General features: G+C 38.3%; 1 protein-coding gene across 2 annotated transcripts; it reads right to left on the bottom strand.

Moving 5' to 3' along the window:
• Positions 1-1,753: 1,753 nt before the first annotated feature.
• ftsj1 (FtsJ RNA 2'-O-methyltransferase 1) lies at positions 1,754-21,803 on the bottom strand. Of its 2 annotated transcripts, none has more exons than XM_055022704.1 (11): positions 21,741-21,803; positions 11,683-11,810; positions 10,569-10,638; positions 10,361-10,454; positions 10,118-10,196; positions 9,992-10,044; positions 9,813-9,926; positions 4,236-4,338; positions 3,975-4,058; positions 3,603-3,706; positions 1,754-2,856 (listed from the first exon to the last, which is right to left on the bottom strand). In XM_055022704.1, the coding sequence occupies exons 2-11, from the start codon at positions 11,801-11,803 to the stop codon at positions 2,698-2,700; spliced, it is 981 nt and encodes a 326-aa protein (XP_054878679.1). In that variant the 5' UTR covers positions 11,804-11,810; positions 21,741-21,803; the 3' UTR covers positions 1,754-2,697. The 2 variants fall into 2 exon arrangements, with proteins under 2 accessions (XP_054878679.1, XP_054878680.1); XM_055022705.1 differs by having other exon boundaries at positions 9,873-9,926.
• Positions 21,804-21,815: the final 12 nt, after the last annotated feature.

Here is a 21,815-nt window from a genome sequence, read left to right as displayed (position 1 = left end):
GAGCCACGGAACCTACTAATGCCCTATCAGAGGGCAGGGTGTTGCCTTTAGCCCAGCCAGTCCTTGATCAGTTACAACCCTCTGATGGAGCTATTTTGATGGATAGCAGTTCAGCAGATTCCAGTTGCACAGCAGTCCAAATGGCTTGCCCAGAGACTTCTCTGACTCCTATTACTGACACTCTTACTCATGTATCTGCTACTAGCACTGCTACAATGGCAGTAGTTGATGATGCTACTGTCTGTAGAGCTAGAGCTGGGCTGTTGTTAAAACCAGTGACTAGACTTATTGAAATGATGCATTATGTGTTTAAATTTTGACCTTGATGTTTTGTAACAATTTTAATATTTCATGTCTGTTTTGCTATTTGGGAGGTGCATTTGCAGTTGCATATTAACAAAATATGTAAATGGGGCATTTTTTTCACCCTATGTATGTAGGTAGGGTTTGGCTAACCTTTTCTCATACTGATCCCCATGGAATAGTCTAAGTGACTGGATATTTGTAACTGTGAATTGGATGTGATTGTACTTCACAAGCGACTTTGGAAACAGTGGTTGTGTATTGCTTTCCTGTACATTTGAATAGTGGTCTTAGTCCAATTTGTGCTTTTGTACCTGGACCTTGCCCATTGACACTGTACTTTTTTTCTCTTTCTCTTTCTTGATTTTTTTTCTATTGTTGTTTAGTTTTGTTTGTTGTAATGGGGCAAGTGGAATTCGGCAGGAGGGAGTGTAACATAGACGTTGTATAAAATTCCACTTGTCATTACTTCCAAGTTTGGGTTCATGTGTAATGGGTGAAACAGCAACCCCTCCTGGTGGTTGGCAGCGTTAAATATAGTGAAGCCAGTTCATGAGAGATGAGTGCGAGGTAGATTCACTGAGAACATTGTAACGGTCCTGTAAAATATTTTGTTAGTTTGATGCTAATACAAAATAATATTCCTTGTAAGGTGCTGTACTGCCTGTGATGAACCTGGTCCCTGATTATCTATATTCTGTTTCATACAGGTACATATTGTTTTATTTATTGTTTTTTTTTTTTTGTATTTCTGTCTAATGTTAATGTATAAAATACGGCTGTTGGCCAGTTCATGAGAGATGGGCGCGAGGTGCTGTACTGCCTGTGATGAACCTGGTTTCTGATTATTTTATATTCTGTTTCATACAGATAAACCACATTTTGTCTCATCCTGTTTCCTGGTCTTGTATTCACACAACGGAGAGCTGATGATAAGCCATTATAATTAAAAAGGTTACATTAGCAGAATCCGCTTAAGCAATCGACCCAGAATTTCTTGGTCCAACTTCCAGCAGAACTTTAAAAAGGCCTGGTTTAATAACCAACAAGGCATAACAAAAGTTCTTTTAACTCTGCTCTGAATAAAGCAATGTACTCACCAATGTACTGATACCAATCCTGGAGTTCTGTTCCCTCTCCAGACATCAATAAGAACTATGAGTTATTTGTGTTTATCAGCACAGCCAGCTTGATTCCTATACTGAAAAAAGGAACATGCTTCACCCACAACAGCTCTTCCATTACTTCCACGGGTTTTGAACATAAAACTACTTTAGCTTTTAGTTTCAATGAAATTAAATTATCTTACAAATATCTCTCATAGAAAATAAAATACATTTTGACTGACCAAGTCTAGTTGAGTTCAGTAACATAACACTCCGAACGCAGTTGGTTTAAAAATTGCAGAAAGCTCCTCCTCCAAAAATGGGGAAAGTTTCCAGACAGCAGGTAGACTTTAATTGACAATTTTCTTTTATTTTTATTCATGCTGGAAAAAGAGACAGTGTTTCCCATTCTGATGTGGGGATGTCACCAAAAGATCCTCCCACACCAGTCCAGGCACCTACAACACCTGTTGATAGAGCTAATGTTATTGCTGAAATAATACCATGGTTGAAAGATGTGGAGAGATCCGTAAAAATGGTTAATGCTTTGCCAGTCTTGAGACAGTGGTTTGAAAACTTATCTCTGTAATTTGCATGTAGGTATGAGTGTGTGTAGTATTTTAACTGCCTCTCATCCAATCACTGCTTGAGATGGAAACAAGGACCCTAGCCACTGTGTGTGGATAAGCAGGTCCAAGTGATGGATGAAGGTTGGGATGCAAACCTTGTTTGTGCCTTTAGATGATGTTCAGTGTATACAGCGCTCTATAACTAAAAGTTAACACTCGAAATAAAGATTTCAATGTTTAAACTCAACAATGGATTTTGCTGCAATATTTACTATATTCAATTCAGTTTACATAGCACAAATTCATGTAATCTTAAGACACTCTTCAAAAAAAGTCAATTCAATCCAATCATACACACATTCCAACTGATTCTAGTTATCAATCCAATGCAGTAAAGTTCAGTTCATTATTTAAATCTGTAAAAAAAAAAAAAAAAAACAACTTCATCTCTGGAAATCCAGCAAATTGCTTTGAGTTATTGACTTGCAACATTCAGATCTCCCACATTTTCCTCTAAAAAAGTTCTTGAGTAAAAAACGACATCATTATTATAAATAGCCTTTCTTTTTCAGATGTCATAGCCTTTTTTTTCCAGATGTCAACTCATTAAAACATCCTACTGCTTGCTTGAAGAACCAGGAAGACTTAATAGATTATGATCTGCAGGATGTCTAGGGCCTTTTCCCACTCGCACTACTTAAAGGTCATGAGGTCTTGGCTTATGGTTCCTGTTCTTCTCGGCTCTGGGTGGGACTGATGGGAGGAGCATCCTCTCTGGACAGCAAGTTGTGTTTGCGCAAGTGGCAGGCCTGGTCATATGGAGGCCGGATAGGTGGCTGTGTGGGGGGAATGTACTGGTACTCTTTACTGGCATCAAGCTGCACAAAGAAAATAGTCAAAAATAAAAAAGACATTCTTTAGATTATTTTGCTGATCAGGACCAGATCTATTGGACAAGTCTGTACAACTAGACCAGGAATATTTTTCCTATCAAAGTTTAAAGAAACTTCAAGCTACAAACGGCATGTTCTCTGTTCATTCATTCACATGGTGTTGAAAATGACCAGTTCAGAGTTGTTCTGTTTATATTTATACATGCTGGGGCAATTAATATATTATTTTTTTTAACAATTATTAAAATTTTTCCTGACATGAGGGTTATTTTAAAATGATTTATTTCCAGTTTTCTCCAATTAGACCAATCCCACTTAGAGGTCTCATTCAGGCTCTTGATTGAAAAAATAGATAAATAAATCACCACACTGAAAAAACACCACACCACAGAATATATTATTGGTGCTAATATGATATTGGACTGACAAGGAAACGTCTTAACTTCCTGTTAGTAGGTCGATAATTATTGTGCTCCCCTAGTTTACAAGGATGTTCACAGAAAACGGGTTGGACTGCAACAGACCATTAGCAAATTCCTGTCCTTTAACAACTCATATGTATGACCAGAACATCCATAATCTTTCAGATTCACATCATTACTGTGAAAATAGTCTGCATTAAATACACACAAAAGGATAACCAAGAACTTCAGTACATTTTTCTCCTGTTTGGAGGATTTTTGTGGTTGTAGTTAAAGATGAATGCCAGATCTGATCATGCCACTCCTCACCTGAAGGGGATAAGTTCTGTCTGAATCAAAGGCGCTAAGATCTCCACATGCAATGAAGGGAACAATGACACGGTTTGGTCCGTCTAGCTGGTTGAAGTCCACATCTGAAGGACAGAGAGCATACACCAGACTGAATACACACAAATACAAGTAATATGGTAATCTTGAACCTCTGAGCAAGAGTCGATCTGCAAGGTACTACATATTGATCCAGCATTGACTACTGATGTCTTGCCAGGAGCTTCAACCAATAGATAATTAGTTTAAGACAAAGTGACCAATATTATTTCTCATATTCACTCTCATGCATGAAGATGTATTCAAGTAAATGCCGCCCCTGGAACACAGCATTGTCAAAGGCTTTATAGTTACCATATGACTGGTCCAGCAGAGGGTTGGACATATTGGGGATGTAACCCTCTGGAGGAGAATAATTCTGGCAAACCACAAAGGCCTCTGCACAAACAACAACACACTTTGGATCAATGAGGAAAACAGAAAAAAAGAGGAATAAAACAATAGATTATCTATTTATTTCAGCATCCCGCAGCCTTAAAATTCACCCAACAAAAAAGAGGGAGAGATTTCCAGCTGAAGGTGCTCTGTAATTAGTCCCAACTGGTAATGGCTCACCAATGCTCGAGTTTCTACTGCTGCGAGGCTTGGCACAAGTCACACTGCTGAAGAAGATTTTCAGCTGAGAGTACAGTAGAGTTACATCTTTACCTCTAAAGATCTGAAACAAGACAGGAACAGACACATCACTATTTACATGTTACTTGTTTAAATTAAGCCTATCAGCTTGATTTATTGTTTTAATAACTCCAATAAAAACTGCATCACACAAATAAAACCTAACATATTAATAAAAAAATAATATTTGACACCAAAATTAGTGACTTGAAAAAAAAGTAACCCTTGAAAAAAGCAAGCAACAAATGTATTTCCAATCAGCCAATGTGGAGTCACGTTCATTTGAGCTTTCATGCTGTCAATCATGGAACATGTAGGGTTTGGAAACTCTGGCAGCCTTTTAAGGTTTGCTCTGCATTTTCTACTGAAAACACACACATTGCTGGTTGGATTAGTAGCACTAGCCATGCTAAATTTTTCATGGGAGATGCTAAAGCTAGTTTAAAATGGGACTGTCAATTGATTTTGTTTGGTTCATAATAGAAGCCAATTTTAACCGCTCTTGACGGGAAGAAAATTTGATTCAACAAACTCTTCTCAGAACCAGTTAAAATCAGAACAAGCAAGCCGTATTACAATTTTTAATGAAAGTACAAACCCAACCTCTCGTAATGCAGGGATATGTTTAGAAATGTTTTAAACATAAGTTAAAGGTACTTTTATTTTTTTAAAAGCCAAAGTATAAAATGGAATGCTACACAAAAGTGAAGCTTTTGGGGGAGAGATGGAGATTCCTCCATCTCTTCCCCATTTCTCCCCCAGTATTGGTATTTATTTATGTTTTCACACAATATATTTATAATTAAATTTTTTCTTTGGTGGTGGTTATTGCATTGGGTTGTTTACTAATTTGGGTGCACACTTTTAGTAAATACCTTATGTTTATTTAGATTATTAACTATTTTGTTTTGCTGAGTTTGAAGGACTGGCTGGGAGAGAGGACTGTTGAAAGGCAAACCAGGATGTGGAACAAACCATCAGGCTGTTGTAAGCAGGGGACTTGATGTTGAAGATTCTTCCACTCTCCACTAATGAAACAATTGCTAAAACATTTTGGTGTTGGGCTATTTTGTTTTTACAGTTGTCAAAATGTTTTAGTTTGTATTGGTTAATTATGTTTAGCATTATTTGTCTTTGTCTCTTCTCCCACCCCTCCTCATTTATGTATAAATTCCCCCGTGTGTTCATTATTTGAGGTCAGTTTTTGGTTTGTCATGCTGAGTTAGGTATGTTTTAGTTGATTTCATTTGGGCCCATTTTTGTTGAAAGCCCTTTAAGATTTAAAAAAATAAATAAATAGAATTTTTTTTTTGTATATATACCTTTGTCTTTGTGCCTAATTGGTCGGACCGTAACAATGTCAAAAACTTATTAGAAACATTCCCCATCTACCCAAACTTACTTGTTTAAAAAGTAAAAAAAATACAATAAAACATTTGATCATTGTGATTGGGACTTAACTTGGACATTTCCTAAAAAGCAGAACAAAAATCTTATGGCATTTTATGGAGGTGACATTTTTGTTCTTAACCAGGTTGTAAAATTGCACAGTAAGAAGGCAAAGTCAATATTTTGACTGGTCCTCGTCATATTCAAGCCTGATCAAAAAAATCCTCCAGAAAAATTGAAAATAATTCTTTTGCATAAAATAATTATTTTGCAAAAATAACAGGAGTGACATCAAGTAATTCAAACTATCAAACATTCATAGCTGTTTGATAGTTTTGATCGTGACTGAAAAATTCTTAAAACTTATACATAAAGAGCTGAAAGGTTATCTGTGACGTTTTACAGCATTTATTATTGTGCACAATTTTGTCCATGATTCCTAAAGATTACTCATTTTTTATATCAAAAATTAAAATTTTCGATATAAAACTTTTTTCTTCCAAGAATGTGCCAAGTGAACTAACAACTGGAACACACTGAAAACGCTCTTTTAACTACAATGATTATGAATCTGAAGCATCTATTTCTGAATTTCTCTATTTTTTTCTGAGATGGTGGGATGCAACTGGAGTGTAATCAGTATTTAGGGCCGAGCAGCAAAGCGCTGCGAAGGCCTATTGTTTTTGTACTGTTTCTTATTAGGCCCGAGCAGCAAAACGCTGCGAAGGCCTATTGTTTTTGTATTGTTTTTTATTATTATTCCACCCCCATAAAGAGGGGCCTTTTTGGGGGCTTTATCATATCCAAAAACTCACCAAACTTGGTGGACATGCCACGGGAGTTTCAAAATTTCGTATTTTAAGGTCATTGTAAAAATTGCCACAAAAAAAAAAAAAGAACGGCTCAACGGCGTCACCTAGCAATTTTCAAAGGACCCTTTGCTATTCCTTTACTTCATCGAAGAGATATGAAATTTGGTATAATTGTAGACCTCCCCAAGAAGCTCAAAATTTACAATTGATGTCATAGACCAGGCGGGCTGGCTCTGTGGTCGGCATGAAGCTGGACTCTGGTGACGGTGGCAGAGGCGAGGACACTGAACAAACTGCTGGACATCATGGACGATAGCAGCCACCCTCTACATGCCGTCATCAGCAGCCAGAGGAGCCTGTTCAGTGACAGACTGCTGCTTCCCAAGTGCCAGACCAATAGATTCAAGAACTCCTTTGTTCCCCACGCCTTCAGACTGTACAACTCCTCATTGGAGGGTTGGAGGGTAGGTGACACAGGACAGAGGGAAGGAGTAGTGATGTACTTTTTTTAGTAGTTGTACTTTTCTGCAAATGTGAACTCCATACTTATCAGGCCAAACCACATAGTGCAATACCATTACACTGGTCAATCTATCTGCCAAATTCCAATATTTTCTTGTGTTGTATTTATATTCTTATTCCTTGCTTATTTTTGCTTAATTTAGGGTTTTGGCTACTCACATTTAGTGTGTACCTTTGTATTTAATCTGTATTTCTTGTATTCTTTTGAATTTTTGCTCACTGTTTGCCACTTTTTTGCTTGTAAGCTGCTGGTAACTTCAATTTCCTGAGGGAGTCTTCCCAAGGGATCAATAAAGTACAAGTCTAAGTCTAGTGCAAGTACCACAGGAAGTCGGCCATTTTGGATTGAAGTTCCGATTTTGACCCTATTTTTGCCGTTTACAGCCTTCATATTTGATTGAACTCCTCCTTGGAATTTTGATTGATCGGCTTCAAACTTGGTCAGTCTGTTCATAAGGCATGTCCCATCTAAAGTTATCAAAACGGTGAGTTTTTGAGCATGCTGAATGGGCGTTACCAGGGTTCAAAGTTCACCTACTCACCATGAAAAAAATAAACTATTGTATCTCCCACATAAAAACTCACAGTCACCAAACTTACTGTGATTGATCATCATCGGGTTTCCTACAGACCCAATGGTTGAATGATGACGTCACGTAGGCCACGCCCCCTGACAATAGGAAGTGTCATGTTTTACTGTGAACGGTTGCTATCTTATTTGACCTCATCATCAACATGAAACTGTGCCCAGAGACAGAAGACATGTTGGTGTGTTGAGGATTCCAACCCCGACCAGCTTCGATGGAGCAGTTCGGCGTGGCGAAGTGACCTGTGACCACTGCCATACATTTGGCTTTCAATTCCACAGTTAACCCTAACCCTAACCCCTAACCCTGCTCCAAACTCACTAGGATAGATCCTCATCCATTCCCCGACAGAAATCCATCACAAAATTTGGTTGGGCGTGCCCTAATTTTTTTATAGCGCCCCCTAGAACACTTTAAATTATCAGCCCCAAGCCATGCTTTAACCTACAATTATGAAACTTGGTACACGTGTATCTTGTGAGGACGTAAAAAAAAAGTCTCTTGGAGCCATGGTCTAAACCCAACAGGAAGTCAGCCATTTTAGATCAAAGATGTCATTTTCTCTTTTTTATGGAGGTCGTATCTGATCGAACTCGTCCCACAGTTTTTCAGATACAGACTTAAAAATCACTCAACACACTTGAGGGATCAAAGGTAAAAAGTTGTCATAGGAATTATCCTAGGTCAAAGCATGTGGGTGTGGCTAAGCGACAAACTTTGACTATTTGCCATGAAATATCAAGATTCAATAACTTCCAAATGCAAGATTACAGCTGCATAAGACTTCCTATGTCTCTCTATAGAACAGTCCTGATCACATTTAAATGGTGAGTTGATGACATCAACTTAGCCCCTCTAACACCACAGCAGCCCATAAAATACAGGTTATGTTATTGAGGTTAACATATTAATTATTTTAAAATACATTGTTATAAGTTTTTCTTTTATATATATATAATTTTGTTTTGTGGGTTAGAGTACAAACATTCATTGATTTTGGTTAGAAATAATAGAAAGGATATCATTCATCAGCAGTCACTATTTAGAAACCATTTCTGTAATTCACCAGTAGGGGTCAGTATTACTCCACCAATGAAACAATTTGCATTAGAAAGACTGCCAAAGATGTCAAAAAAGATCGATGAGTGTGAAAACATTGGCGAGAGCGTCTGCCGTGACAATTCCAAAAGGAAAGGGGTTACATATAACCTCTAAGGTTATACTACCTTAGAGGTTATATTACATATAACTTCAGGTAATTTTTGTTGGCTTAAAATACACAGTAAATGTAGCGTTTGTTAATAACTGTTATTTACTACTGCAAGTAACTGAATCAAGTTCACTTGTCCCTACCTTACTGGTCAGTCAAGGGCAAAATCAAATCTAAGCAATTTGATTGGTTGTGATGGACTGAACTGCGCTGTAAGCTGCTACGTACTGGCAGTCTGGCGGCTGTTCATGGTCGAGGTTCGGCCAATTCCGCTGTGGACTGTAATTTTTTTTGATAACCAGTTGGAGCGTTTTGCTTGGGATTTGGAGCTGCAGACCCGAACCACGCTCGTGAGCCGAAACGGACTGTTGGACCGGAGTTGGAGCAATTTTATTGCCGTTCATTTAAAAACTGGTAACTCGCGGTGCAGTGAGTAACCTATTCCTCATGCTGGTTCTGGGAGCCGCCATCTTTGGAACTGTTATTCCAAGGACGATGCTAACCGAATCCCCTCAGGGGTGCAATGTTTGTAAAGCTAACGGAGCGCTTTACTAATTCAGGAAACTGAATAGTGTGTTTGATACATCCAGTTTCATATATTCAGCCTTGTTTGTTGTTATGTATAGAACCTGTTTAAAGGGTTGTTTCGAATAGCTCTGAGACATTGCTAAATACCTTATTATTAAGGAAGGTTAAAACTTTATTAGATCTTAAGCTTAGTTTTGTGTTTTATTTGTTTAAATTTTATATTTTTGATTAGTTTATAAAATGCTATAGCTGTGAGTTTAGGAATTGTCAGCAATACCTTCTAGTGACATAATAAGTACCCAGTAATAGTTTACATTTCCTGTCAACTTTACATGTTTTAATACAAAGCCATACAAAACTGCAGTGGGTTGCCTGAGTGCATCAGGCTTAGCAAGTTTTCTGGGGGAAACTATGTTTGTGAATTTAGACTTTAAAATTCTGATTAGACAAGCAGCTGTTTCGTTCACACCTGTTCACGGTAGACAGGTGTGAATTTAGGAAATATTGGAGGAAGACAGAATGATCCAACCTTGGCTACAAAAGTTCCTCCAGGTGTCAGGACATGAGTGGTGATGTTCAGAGCCTGAAAAACACAGATGTCAGTTTCACACCACCAAACCTCACAAAGGACAACACCTCTGTACTCACAGCTAATAGGAGCTGAGCCTGAATATACTCATCCACATCATGGAGTCCAGTCACTATGGAGACAAAACAGGAAGGAAATTCAGAAGATGACAGCAGAGAGGTCAGGCGGGAGAATGGGGACCTGACCGTCTGGAGCTCCATCACACACCACCAGGTTGGCTGGCTGCCCCTCGAAGTGACGGATTATCTCTTGAGCTGTGGACACCTGGAGGTAGGAAAACATGAGTATGAGTAACAGCATCCCCTCACCTCAGTAACTTTCTTGCTATATTAAATTACATTTCAGATCACAAAAATCATATCAACAAAAACTGTAATTGGTGCACCCAGAGAAATAATCCATTGATTATTTGTGGATTTGTTGAACACCTTTGTAATGTCTCCCTGAATCTGAGTGACTCCTGGCAGAGGAGCCATGGCCTGCAGGTCCACTGCAACAATCTTCACCTCCTCCTTTCTGCCTCTGCATTGGAAAAAAAAGAAGAATCTAGGCAGGATCAACATAAACTTCAAGCGTTTTTGTGGGTTTGAAATCTTGGACAGTTTTCTAAAGATGTAGAATACAGTAGAAGGAGACCTGAGTTTGCGGCTGAGAGCCTGACTCCAGCTTCCTGGTGCTGCACACAAATCCACAGCTCGGTTCACACCTGACACACAGAACAGAAGCAGAGCTCCTATGTCTCCATAGAAACCAGGTTCATCTACATTTGATGATATATGTTCAACTTAGTGGATGTAGTGAAAACGATATCAATGTTGATAAAACAACAGTATTAATATCTTTGTGTATTTAGTTCATAGCAAACAGTCATCTTTTCTAGGGCTGTGTAATTATATAGATTCTATGATATTTATTTATATATTTTCCCCCTCAGAAAGCATACATTTTTTATCCACGAGTATCGACACACAAGCCCTTAGGGTCCATATGCCCCACAAACGGAACATTTAATTTGATTCTGCCAATTATAATTAATATTATGATAAGTGTCACAAATCTGTGCAGCAGGCATCTGAATTGCTAAGCCATATGTGTCTTTTTAACATGTCTAATTTGTGATGGGACGGCATAGCAGCAAGACTCCACCTCCCAAAGACCCACTTTCAACTTGTGCTTAAAGTGCCCATCATAAACTACACACCAGTTTTTAAAGTGTGTTCATCGGCCAAGTAGAACCGGAGTTATGCTACAATAAGTTTATCATATTTTTTCGAATGTCAGAGAAATGTCCAAAACTGGCTTTTCTGAGAATGTGAAAAGAAATGAGGTTACAAACATAAAAAAATAAAACGCAACATTAGATTTATTTGTTATTGGAAATCTCAAAACTTCAACAAATAATGATGGGCTGTATTTTGTTACTAAGAAGTAAAGTTGATCAAGTAATCATGAAAGAGAAGCTGGAACAGAGTAGCGGCGTGAAAGAAGTAGAAGCAAATACAGTGAGATTGCAAAATTGATGCAAAGTTTGAATATTGGAACGAGCGGTGGGATCCATTTAGTAATTTGTTTTTAGCTAGGTGTTTTCTATTCTGTATATAAAGGATTACATGAAGAATAAACGAGCAGGAGGTAGTGGCACTCTGTTTCGAGCTGGAAGACAAAAAGGATTTAACAACAAATTGAAATAAAATATGCTGTATTAATCCTCTCCTGTTGTGGTTCTGGTGACCTGAGGGTAGGGTCTCACCTGAAAACAGGTTGAACTGGTGGTCCAGCTGCAGCAGCTTGAAAGCGCTTCTGGCCCTCCAACCCTCTTCCTTAGCCAGACGGTAGTATATGTCCCGCTTGTCTTTGGAGGACCGCCCCATCCTGGACCTGGAACAAGATCCGCACAACCAGAGACAGATCAGTCAGGATCCTAATGCCGTTTAATGCCATAGAAGAGAACAGAAAGCGGTAGGTCACTACGAGAGATGTAGAGGCTTTTAACCCAGGGCAGCCTGATAACATTTTATTCATCCCCTAAGGTGGGAACATTTTGTTTGTCCACGCGTAACACAATTAATTTAAAATAAAGTAATAAAAATATATATAAAATAACTAACAATGAATAATGATAGTCTTACGGACATATAAAATCATATTTTCAAAAATACAGAGAGAAAAAAAAAGACAAGAGTGTCAATTTTTCTCTAAGAGATGGGTAGACTGTGAGAGATTGCCTCCATTTAGCATAGTTCGCTTAGCTACAGACTACTGTAGCAAGACTTCATTAGCATTTAATAAATTGAGGAGCTATTTCTTTATTTTTAGTTAAATCTTAGAATTTAGACTTCCGGTGGAGGGAATGACGGGTCAGATGTGTCTGGCTGAGCAACTAGAAATAATTGTTATTTTAGGCACATTTTTATTAGTTTTCTAAGCCTTTTCTTTTGGTGTGCTTTTTTTCCTGCGACTCGAATTTCAGCTTTTTTCTCGACCAAAATGCCTCAGAAAGTCAAATCGTCTGTACAACAACAGAGGCCTGCTTCTCATGCTACATCCCCGCCTCGTGATGACTCTCCCTCCTGCCTGGATGATCTCGCTGATGGCACTCCTTCCTCGGCCTATGAGAACAAGCTGCTATAGGCACTCTGGCTTGAAATGCCACTCATTTTCAAAACCAGCTCAAGCCAGGACCTAGCAGCGGTTTATAATTGGAGATACACACTTCTCGGTTTTCTCTGACCATGTGCTGAGGATGGCCCGCACTGCCTTTAATGATATCTGCTGTCAGCTTCGCGAGATCTGGGAGATTAGTTTCGGTCTGCTCTATCCAGCACGACTCTGGGTTACACACAATGGTACGGAGAAGTTTAATTCACCAGAAGAAGCCAGCGTCTTCATCAGGTTATTCAAGACATAAGAGAACTTTGCAAAGGTACACAACTCTGAATAAGCAGCTACATATTACAATTATTGACTATTATCACTGACTTTGCTTCACTGAGGTTATGTTTTCTTTTTGTAATTACCATTTTCTACTTTGTTATACTTTGGACTCAAGCAGATGTGTGTAACATTGTTGAATGTTGTTGAGTTTGCGGGAGCTCAAACTGCAGTGTTTCTGCTACGACTTTGCTAAAAATCATAAGGATTCATTCAAGGTATCTCCTTGTGGAGTCTCCGCTGGGTTCTTCATCGTTTGGGGATGGGGTTGTGGTAAGTGCTGCGGGGACAGGGGTACCAGAGGGATGGTTGTTCACTTTGTTATTGTTGTTGTTTTTCTACTTTTTGTTTTCCTTTCTTTTGCTCTCTTTTTTTGTGGTGGTGGGGGGTGGTGCACCCTATTCAGCTCTCTTGTCTCTTCTGCAGTAGACTTGGAACATGACTACTAATGATTATTATTATTCAAATCTTTTTGTTGGCTTTAAAAATGTAATAACAATGAAACAAAAACAAAAAGGCAAAAGGTGCTGACCTCATATATGTAACAGAAAAGAGGGGAAGGGATAGAGAAGGGGATGGAGGGGAAGAAGAGAGGACATGTGGAAGGGCTATATGCTCAGGAGGACTTTGTCTCAAAATACAAAAGAAAAGGCTACTAGGTGATGTTGTATTGTCCCTCCCCAGACCTCCTCCATGGGGATTTTTTTGCAGGCACTATTGTTCCTTATATGACAGTAGGCTGACATAAAAGGAGAGGGGGGGAAGACATGTGGCAGTCAAACCCAACGGCTGTGTTGAGAACTTAAAGCCTCCAAATGTGGGTCGTACTATCCCCTATGCCACCACAGCACTCCCATGGATGTTGTCTTTTTGAATTGAGTCGTTATCTGTATGTTTCAGATGCTCAAGCATTAGATGAAACATAACATCTTCTATCCATTGCTTATGAGACGGAGGAGCAGCTCTCTTCCAATTGAATAATATTATGCGTATTGCAAGTAGCGTAACAAATGCTGTTGCATTGGTCTGTTACGTTGATATAGGTGTTGTCGGAGCATTTCGATTAATATTCCTCTTGCATATAAATGTAATTGTCCTGAAGATTGACTCCTAAAAGGGGAGGAGCCTGGGGCAAAGCCAGAACATATGACTGAGATCAGCAGGGCTATGCCCACACCTAACACAAGATGAGTCTACGCCAAGATACATTCTAGGTAGTTTAATGGGGACAGGTGTAATCTGTGCAGCACCTTAAACTGTAGCAGACTATGCAAATTGAAGACGAGTGGAGTCTTGAGATTGCGGCCTGCCAGGCTGCATCAGTAAATAGTTCCCTAACTCTTTCAGATGTCTAAGTGATGGGGATGCAGCGTTTTAAATTTTGCTATATATAGCTGATCCTAAGCCCTTATCAGTCGGATTCATCAATTCATGTTATTCGAGGCAGTGTTAATAAAAATTAGCTTTCACGTAACTGTGTACTTGGAGACACCTAAAGAAATTACCCTGAGGGACCCCGAAGCGCCTTTTTAGCTGTTCAAAAGAAATAAATTTGCCTCTTTCAAAAAGGTTCTTATGAAAGTTATGCCACTCTCGTGCCACTTCTGAAAGTGGCATGAGGATTGATCTATTAAGGATGTGGTGGCACAGGGGATTAGCACTCCCCATGTTTGGAGGCCTCAGTCCTCAACGCAGAAAGTTGTGGGTTCGACTTCGGGGCCCAGCGACCTTAATAAGCAAAACTAAGCGAAACTAGACTGCTAGAATGTTGTTCCAGGTGGACCTAATCTGGAGATTCAGCATCCGACTGATTCATAAACCTGTACAAAAACTTAAGGATATTGGTTGCCTAGTAATAGCAAAGGAAATTAGGTAGGAATAGTGCACCCTCCTCTTTCTTTCATGTCTCCAGATATGCCTTTTGAAATCTTGGAATGTTTTTATTCCAGATGAACACAGATATATGTTTGTTTAATTCTTTAAAAAATTTCTTAGGAATAAAGACTGGTATGGTTTGAAACAGATATAAGAAACTTGGCATGATTGTCATCTTGACTGAGTTTATTCTTCCTACAAGAGACAGAGGGAGTTTTGACCACTTCTCCATGTCTAATTTAGCCTTATTCAGTGCCTTAGTGAAATTTTTGTTCAACAAGCAACTGTAGTCGTATGTTACACGGACACCCAAATAATCAAAACTATCTTTACTGACTATAAAGGGGAGACTATGGAAGGCCATTTGACGTGCCTTTTCGTTGATAGGGAATATAACACTTTTTGATAGAATCAATCTATCACCAGAAACTTGTCCAAATCTTTCAATTAGGTTTAGAGCAATAGGTATTGTGGTACTGGGTTTAGACAAGAAAAGGAGGTCATCAGCGTAAAGGGACAGTTTGTTTACTTGTCCACCTCTCTGCACACCAGTTAAATTAGCGGAGAGGAAAGAAACTAGAAGTGAACTTATTTGTTCGTACTGACGCAAGAGGTGCTGTGTACAATATGGTGATCCAAGAACATAATACTGGGCCATTATCCAAAATTTTTGAGTGTAATGAAAGAAAAAAAAAGTAATATTCAATTCTGTCAAATGCCTTTTGGGCATCAAGGGATATCACTACTTCAGGTTTGACATCATGACACTGATAGATTACATTAGAGACGTCGCAAATTACTGGATATCTGCTTCCCCCTAACAAAACTCATCTGGTCTGGGTGGATAGGTTTGGGAAGAACATCGAGTCTGCCAGCAAGGACCTTTACCAAAATCTTATAATCATAACATAGCAAACTAATTGGACGTTATGATTCACAGAGCAAGGAGTCTTTAGGTTTTTTTAAGCATCAGTGAAATAATTGCTTGTATCTTAGTCACAGGTAGAGCCTTTTTATCTAATATTTCCCTAAAAACTCTTTGCAGTAAAGGGTCTAATTTTTGTATGAATTAAAAAAAAAATTCCATGGAAAACCCATCTGGGCCTTTCTAGATTTCATTTTTGTAATAGCCTTTTATCACTGTAATAGTGTTGTTGTTGACTGTTTAAGTTGATGGGACAACATTTTGCCGGCACGATCCCCAGAGTCATAATAGGTGATATGTGACCTCATGTGCATGTCTACGGCTATTATATTAGTGACTGAATCAAATTCTGTTTGAAGTAGGACTCTTTTTCTGTATAAGTCATCAGAAGGTGAAACTGAATGTAGTTGATCTATGCTCTTAATTCGTTCAATAGGCTCTGAAGCCCATTTAGCTCTCCTTTTATTTTCACCAGCGATGTAAGATATCACTTGACCTCTCAGATATGCTTATAGACTTTCCCAAAGTGTAGCATTACTTATCTCAGGCGACTTATTCAACTCAATAAAAATATCTATTTGTACATTGATAAAGTCAACAAACCTTTGTTCAGACGTGGGTAACCATGAGCAAGAGTTTCTGATCAATTAGAAAGCAGTCAAGCCTTGAGTAGTTTTGGTGCAGGTTTGGTGAGTAAAAAGGGAACTGTTTGGATGATGGATTCCGTATGTTTCAAGAAATGCATTAATACAACGGGCTGAGTTACTAAGCGTGGCAACTTTTGGGCTGGAACAATCCAATGTTGGGTCCAAAGTGCAATTCAGGTCCCTAGCTAGTATCAAGTTGTGTGACTCAAGATCTGGTAAGAAAGGAAAAAAGATTGCTAAAAAAATCCACATTATCCCGGTTAGGGGCATGAACATTAGGTAGAATAACAGGCCCATTAAATAATGAGCCTCGTGTTGGGTGTGCTGTGGTGGTGCAGGGGGTTAGCACGCCCCACGTTTGGAGGGGATGCGGACGTCGCGGGTTCGACTCCCGGACCCGGCGACCTCTTCTTTCCCTCTTTCTTGTCGGTTTACTGTCAAAAAATGTGAGATACTAGCACTGCGAAAAACTATGAGAAAAAATAATAATAATAATAATTTGTCCCTCATTGTTTTAGACTCTTCATATCAGTGTAGACTCTGTGAAGTCTACACTGATCTTTAAAGCATAATAATTGGATATCCAATTATCCAAATTATTGGAGAATTGGAAATCCAATTATCCAAATTATTGGAGAATTGGAAATCCAATTATCCAAATTATTGGAGAATTGGAAATCCAATTATCCAAATTATTGGAGAATTGGAAATCCAATTATCCAAATTATTGGAGAATTGGGAATCCAATTATCCAAATTATTGGAGAATTGGGAATCCAATTATCCAAATTATTGGAGAATTGGGAATCCAATTATCCAAATTATTGGATAATTGGGAATCCAATTATCGAAGCTAGAAACTTCTCCAAGATTGATTCCATTCTGTTCTTGAGTTTTAGAGTCCTTAGGGACTCTGTCTCAGCAAGACTCACATCCAACTTGCATCTCTGTCCACACCAACAGTCTGAGTGCTCGCGAGTTCAGCCAAGTCCGTCACCAATTTGTCAATAAATCAGGTATCCGCAACTTCCAAACTGCAGAAATCCTGTTTTCAAGAATAAATCAATTCCACTGGGTGTGTCCCCGCAGGACAGTCTTCTCTTTGAGAACATTTGATCAATTGCATTGAGAGACTGGTTGACCAGATCCATAGTTTGTAAATTTGGAGGATGTGAAAAGAAAGGCTCCAAAAATAAAGAAAAAGACAGGACAAAAACAGTGCCAGCAGGGAGGACATGGGCAGGGAGAGAACAAAGAAAAAAAGCGTCCGCCTTCACCGAGAGCAAGAATTAATGGAGACATTACAACTAAAAATGCTAAGAGCTAGAACACCGATATTGAACATGAAACCACAACCAGAGAAAATTGGACCCTATTGCTGAATGGGACACAAAACTATAGAATTACTTACCAGATCACACAGTCTAACCAGAGGTAGTGTCATTCATTGTTTCTTTTATGAAGCTGAAAGTGGCAGCAGCAACAAAACACAAGCTCTTTGGTCCTCCTCATCGTCATCACCTCTTGTGATTTCTATATTCAATTAAGTTCAAGCTCCTGCTGTCTGGATGTCCTACCCACACATGTCTTTAAGAAAGTCCTGCCTGTTATTGCTACTTATCTGATCCAAATAGTAACTCATCACTCACATCAGGCGTTGTTCAAAAGACCCCTTAAATAGTCTAAGTTTGTTAAGTACTCGTTAAGTGTTCGTATTAGGTGATCTCAGTTCAGCATTACTTTTGCCACAACAATCCTACAAATTAAGAGCAGCCTCAGCTACAGGCGTTTTCCCCTGGGCTTTGAAAACAGCAGTCATCAAACCACTCCTAAAAAATGAACAATCTGGATAATTGGAAATACATCTGAATTACAGAATTACTGCAGAATTACAGGCCGACCTCTGACCTCCTATTCATCAGCAAAGTTATTGAAAAAAATATGTGTAAACAATTAAATTGTTTCCTCATGATGACCAACTGCTTTGACTCTTTTCAATCTGGTTTTTGTGCTCACCACAGCACAGAGACTGCCCTTCTAAAAGTGTTTAATGATATCCACATAAATACGGACTGTGGGAGAACCACAGTGCTGGTTCTGTTGGATCTCAGTGCAGCCTTTGATACTGTCGACCATGACATATTACTGAATCGACTGGAGAGTTGGGTTGAACTCTCCGGTTCGGTGCTCGACTGGTTTGAAGAACAGGGATTTCTTTGTTTCGATTGGAAACTCCTCATCAAAGAGGTCAAAGGTCACATGTGGGGTACCCCAAGGTTCAATCCTAGGACTCCTCTTATTCAATATTTATATTCTCCCACTAGCTCAGGTTATAACAGGAAATATTAGCTACCATAACTATGTGGATGACACACAGCTCTACATTACAATGTCACCAGGTGACCTTTGACCACATCCAATCACTGAATAAATGCTTAGAACAGATAAATGTGTGGATGTGCCAAAACATTCTCCAACTGAACAGAAACAAAAACTGAAGTCATTATTTTTGGACCTAAAGAGGACCGATTTAGAGTCAATGCACAGCTTCAGTTATTACAAGTAAAAACTAGCGATCAGGCCCAAAACCTGGGAGTAGTGATGGACTCAGACTTGAACCTTGCGAGCCACATAAAGACGATTAAAAATTCGGCCTTCTATCACCTGAAGAACATCTCCAGGATTAGAGGACTAATGTCTCAGCCAGATCTAGAGAAACTCATCCAGGCGTTTATCTTTAGTCGCATTGATTATTGTAACAGCGTCTTCACAGGCCTGTCCAACAAATAAATCAAACAGCTGCAGCTGATCCAGAAGCTGCTGCTCCAGTTCTCACTAAAACCAGGAAGATAGAGACATTACAGCAGTTTTAAAGTCCCTCCACTGGCTCCCTGTAGCTCAAAGAATAGACTTTAAAATACTGTTGTTAGTTTACACATCACTGAAGGGTTTAGCACCATAATACATCAAAGATCTGCTGTTGTTGTATCAAACTTCCAGACCTCTCAAGGTCTTCTGGTTCTGGTCTGCTTTGCATCCCCAGAACCAGAACCAAGAGAGGCGAAGCAGCTTTCAGCATCTATGCACCAAAAATTTGGAACAAAAATCCAGAAAACTGTATAACAGCAGAAACCCTGACTTCCTTTAAATCTCAACTAAAAACATACCTGTTTAGAATTCTATTTGAAACGTAATATGTAACAATGTATTGCTTATTTTATGTTGCATGACTTTGTGTTTTTGTATTTATGATGTAAAGTACTTTGAAATGCCTTGCTGCTGAAATGTGCTATACAAATAAAATTTGATTTGATTTTGTTACAAATACATTGTTACTGTACTTAAGTAAATTTTCATGTATCTGTACTTAAGCAGATTTAATCATGGGTCCTTTACTCCACTACAGTTTACACTGAGTAGCTGAACTTTCTACTTTACTACATTTATATAAAGTGTTGCGTCACCTGTGTTGCATCAAAGTCACATTGTGCTTTTTTTATTTGTTAGTTTGAAAAAACTGTTCCACCTTTGCTTCCCCCAAAAGCATGAACTTTTAGCTTTCAAAAATTCACCATTGAAACAGAAACATATTGAGGTAAGTTAAGTTGTTAAATGCTATCTAACTTTTGGGTGTTTTTAAGGATGTTTTATGTTATCTTACCAAGTATATTGTCGAAATAGACTGCAATCAGCAAAAGCTAGTGTAACATAGTTGAATTTTAACCGAACCATTTCAACTATGTTACACTACCACGAAAGGGCAAGTAACATTGATTACTGCAGTTGTGGGCACATGGAGCACTGCGTCTCCTGCCATGAATGTCCCAGGTAACGTTAAACTTCTCCATGTCCTGGTTATTAAATGAATGTTAGTGCCAAGGGAGTAATCTCCATTTCATATTAACATTTACTCTCATATTTAATAAATTAGAACATGGGTTCCGAGGAGGCTCGTTTGTCAGATTTTGAAAACAATTTTGCAGGTATTAAAAATATTTTTCATTAAAACACACATTTCTGCATCAAGGTTTCTGTTTAATTGTTCTGTAATCTTAATTGGAAAAGTCATGTTAATTTGCTGCAAACAACAAATCATCATCATTAACAAATAATAGCTTTAAAACAGTTTGTGGGGACTCAATCTATCTGATGTTTTAAGCTTCTGAGCTTAGTTACTGAAAAACATTAACTTTTCATAAATATTCTAATTTATTGAAAATGACTTTAACTAAGGACTAGCAGAGTCCTTAGTTAAACTAAGGACTACTAGAGTCCTTAGGACTACTAGAGTCCTTAGGACTACTAGAGTCCTTAGTTAAAGTCAGATTAAATCTAAATCTAATCTGTCACAGAAAGTAAACACAATAAAAACATGCATTATCTTTTTTGTTCATTAAAATGGCAGATTACTGATGTATTAAAATTAAATACTATATGCAGACTTATTACATTAGTATTAGCCATTATGTAATACATTCAGTCAGTTTTCTTCAGGTTCTGTGTGTTCAGGAGATATTTCCGGGCGACAGCCATTGCCACCTTCAATGGCTCTTTGAAGAATCTTGATGAGCAAATTTCCCTGTGGAATTAATGAAGTATTTTTTTAATTTGAAGTACTTTTAATTCTTTAAGTATTTTTAAAAGGCAGTACTTTTTTTTTTTTTTACTTTTACTCAAGGAAAAATGTTAATGCAGTACATTTGCATTTACTAGAGTGCATGTTTGTCTGTTTTTTGTTGTTGGTGGTGGGTTTTTTTTAAAAAACTTTTATTTAAGTACATTGTTTGAGTACTTTCTCCACCACTGGCTTTATAACAATATTCAAATGAAAAAATCTGGAGCAAAATGTGCTACCCACAGGTAGGAAGGCCTCCCTCACCTTCCTACCTGGTTCTTATTTACCAGGTAGGAAATTTTGATAGATTTTGGTAGATCAACATGTGCTACTGTAGATGTGTATTTTATGAAGGTAGGATTCTAGTACAATGTTTAGATATTTTAGTGCATCTAAATGTATGTATGTATTCTCAGGAAGGATTTTAGTGCATTTACAAAAGCGGGTATTTTTAAACGGGAATTCAGATGCTTTTAGAAAAGATTCATGGTTCACATATTTTTCAAATGCTACATTGTCATTGCGAAGCGCCAATTAATCCCGTCACTTATATTTCATAATCGGAAATCAGTATTTAACATTGACACTAAGGTAGATCGACTAGCTGTCTTGACACACTAAAGGTATAGAAATATAACGAGAAAGCACAGATAAACAGAACACCGGTTTGTTAAATAATTCAGTTTTCCTCCTGAAAAAACTCGCGGTTTTCCTACTCATCTCTATTTTCTTAGTCTTATCTGGAAAAGCCGTGGTTCACCGATTTATTAGTTTAAAGATGGAAACATTTCCGCTTCAATATTTTATTTTACTCACACTTCACGTACTGTCGTCAACGTTAGAACTCTTCTTCTTCCTCCTCTTCTTCTTCTTCTTCTTCTTCTTTTCTTC

This window comes from Poeciliopsis prolifica, unplaced genomic scaffold, assembly GCF_027474105.1.
Source record: "Poeciliopsis prolifica strain line A6 unplaced genomic scaffold, Auburn_PproV2 SCAFFOLD089, whole genome shotgun sequence".
NCBI classification, from domain to species: Eukaryota; Metazoa; Chordata; class Actinopteri; order Cyprinodontiformes; family Poeciliidae; genus Poeciliopsis; species Poeciliopsis prolifica.
Note: the sequence above shows the minus strand (reverse complement) of the source record. Positions and strands in the feature narration are given on the sequence as shown.

Excerpts from the sequence above, each read along its gene's own strand:
- ftsj1 (XM_055022704.1), bottom strand. The coding sequence starts at position 11,803 with ATGGGGCGGTCCTCCAAAGACAAGCGGGACATATACTACCGTCTGGCT. Across the intron at positions 10,045-10,117 it reads GTGTGATGGAGCTCCAGACG|TGACTGGACTCCATGATGTG; the intron begins GTCAGGTCCCCA and ends TTGTCTCCATAG. Across the intron at positions 4,059-4,235 it reads CAGTAGAAACTCGAGCATTG|AGGCCTTTGTGGTTTGCCAG; the intron begins GTGAGCCATTAC and ends TTGTTTGTGCAG.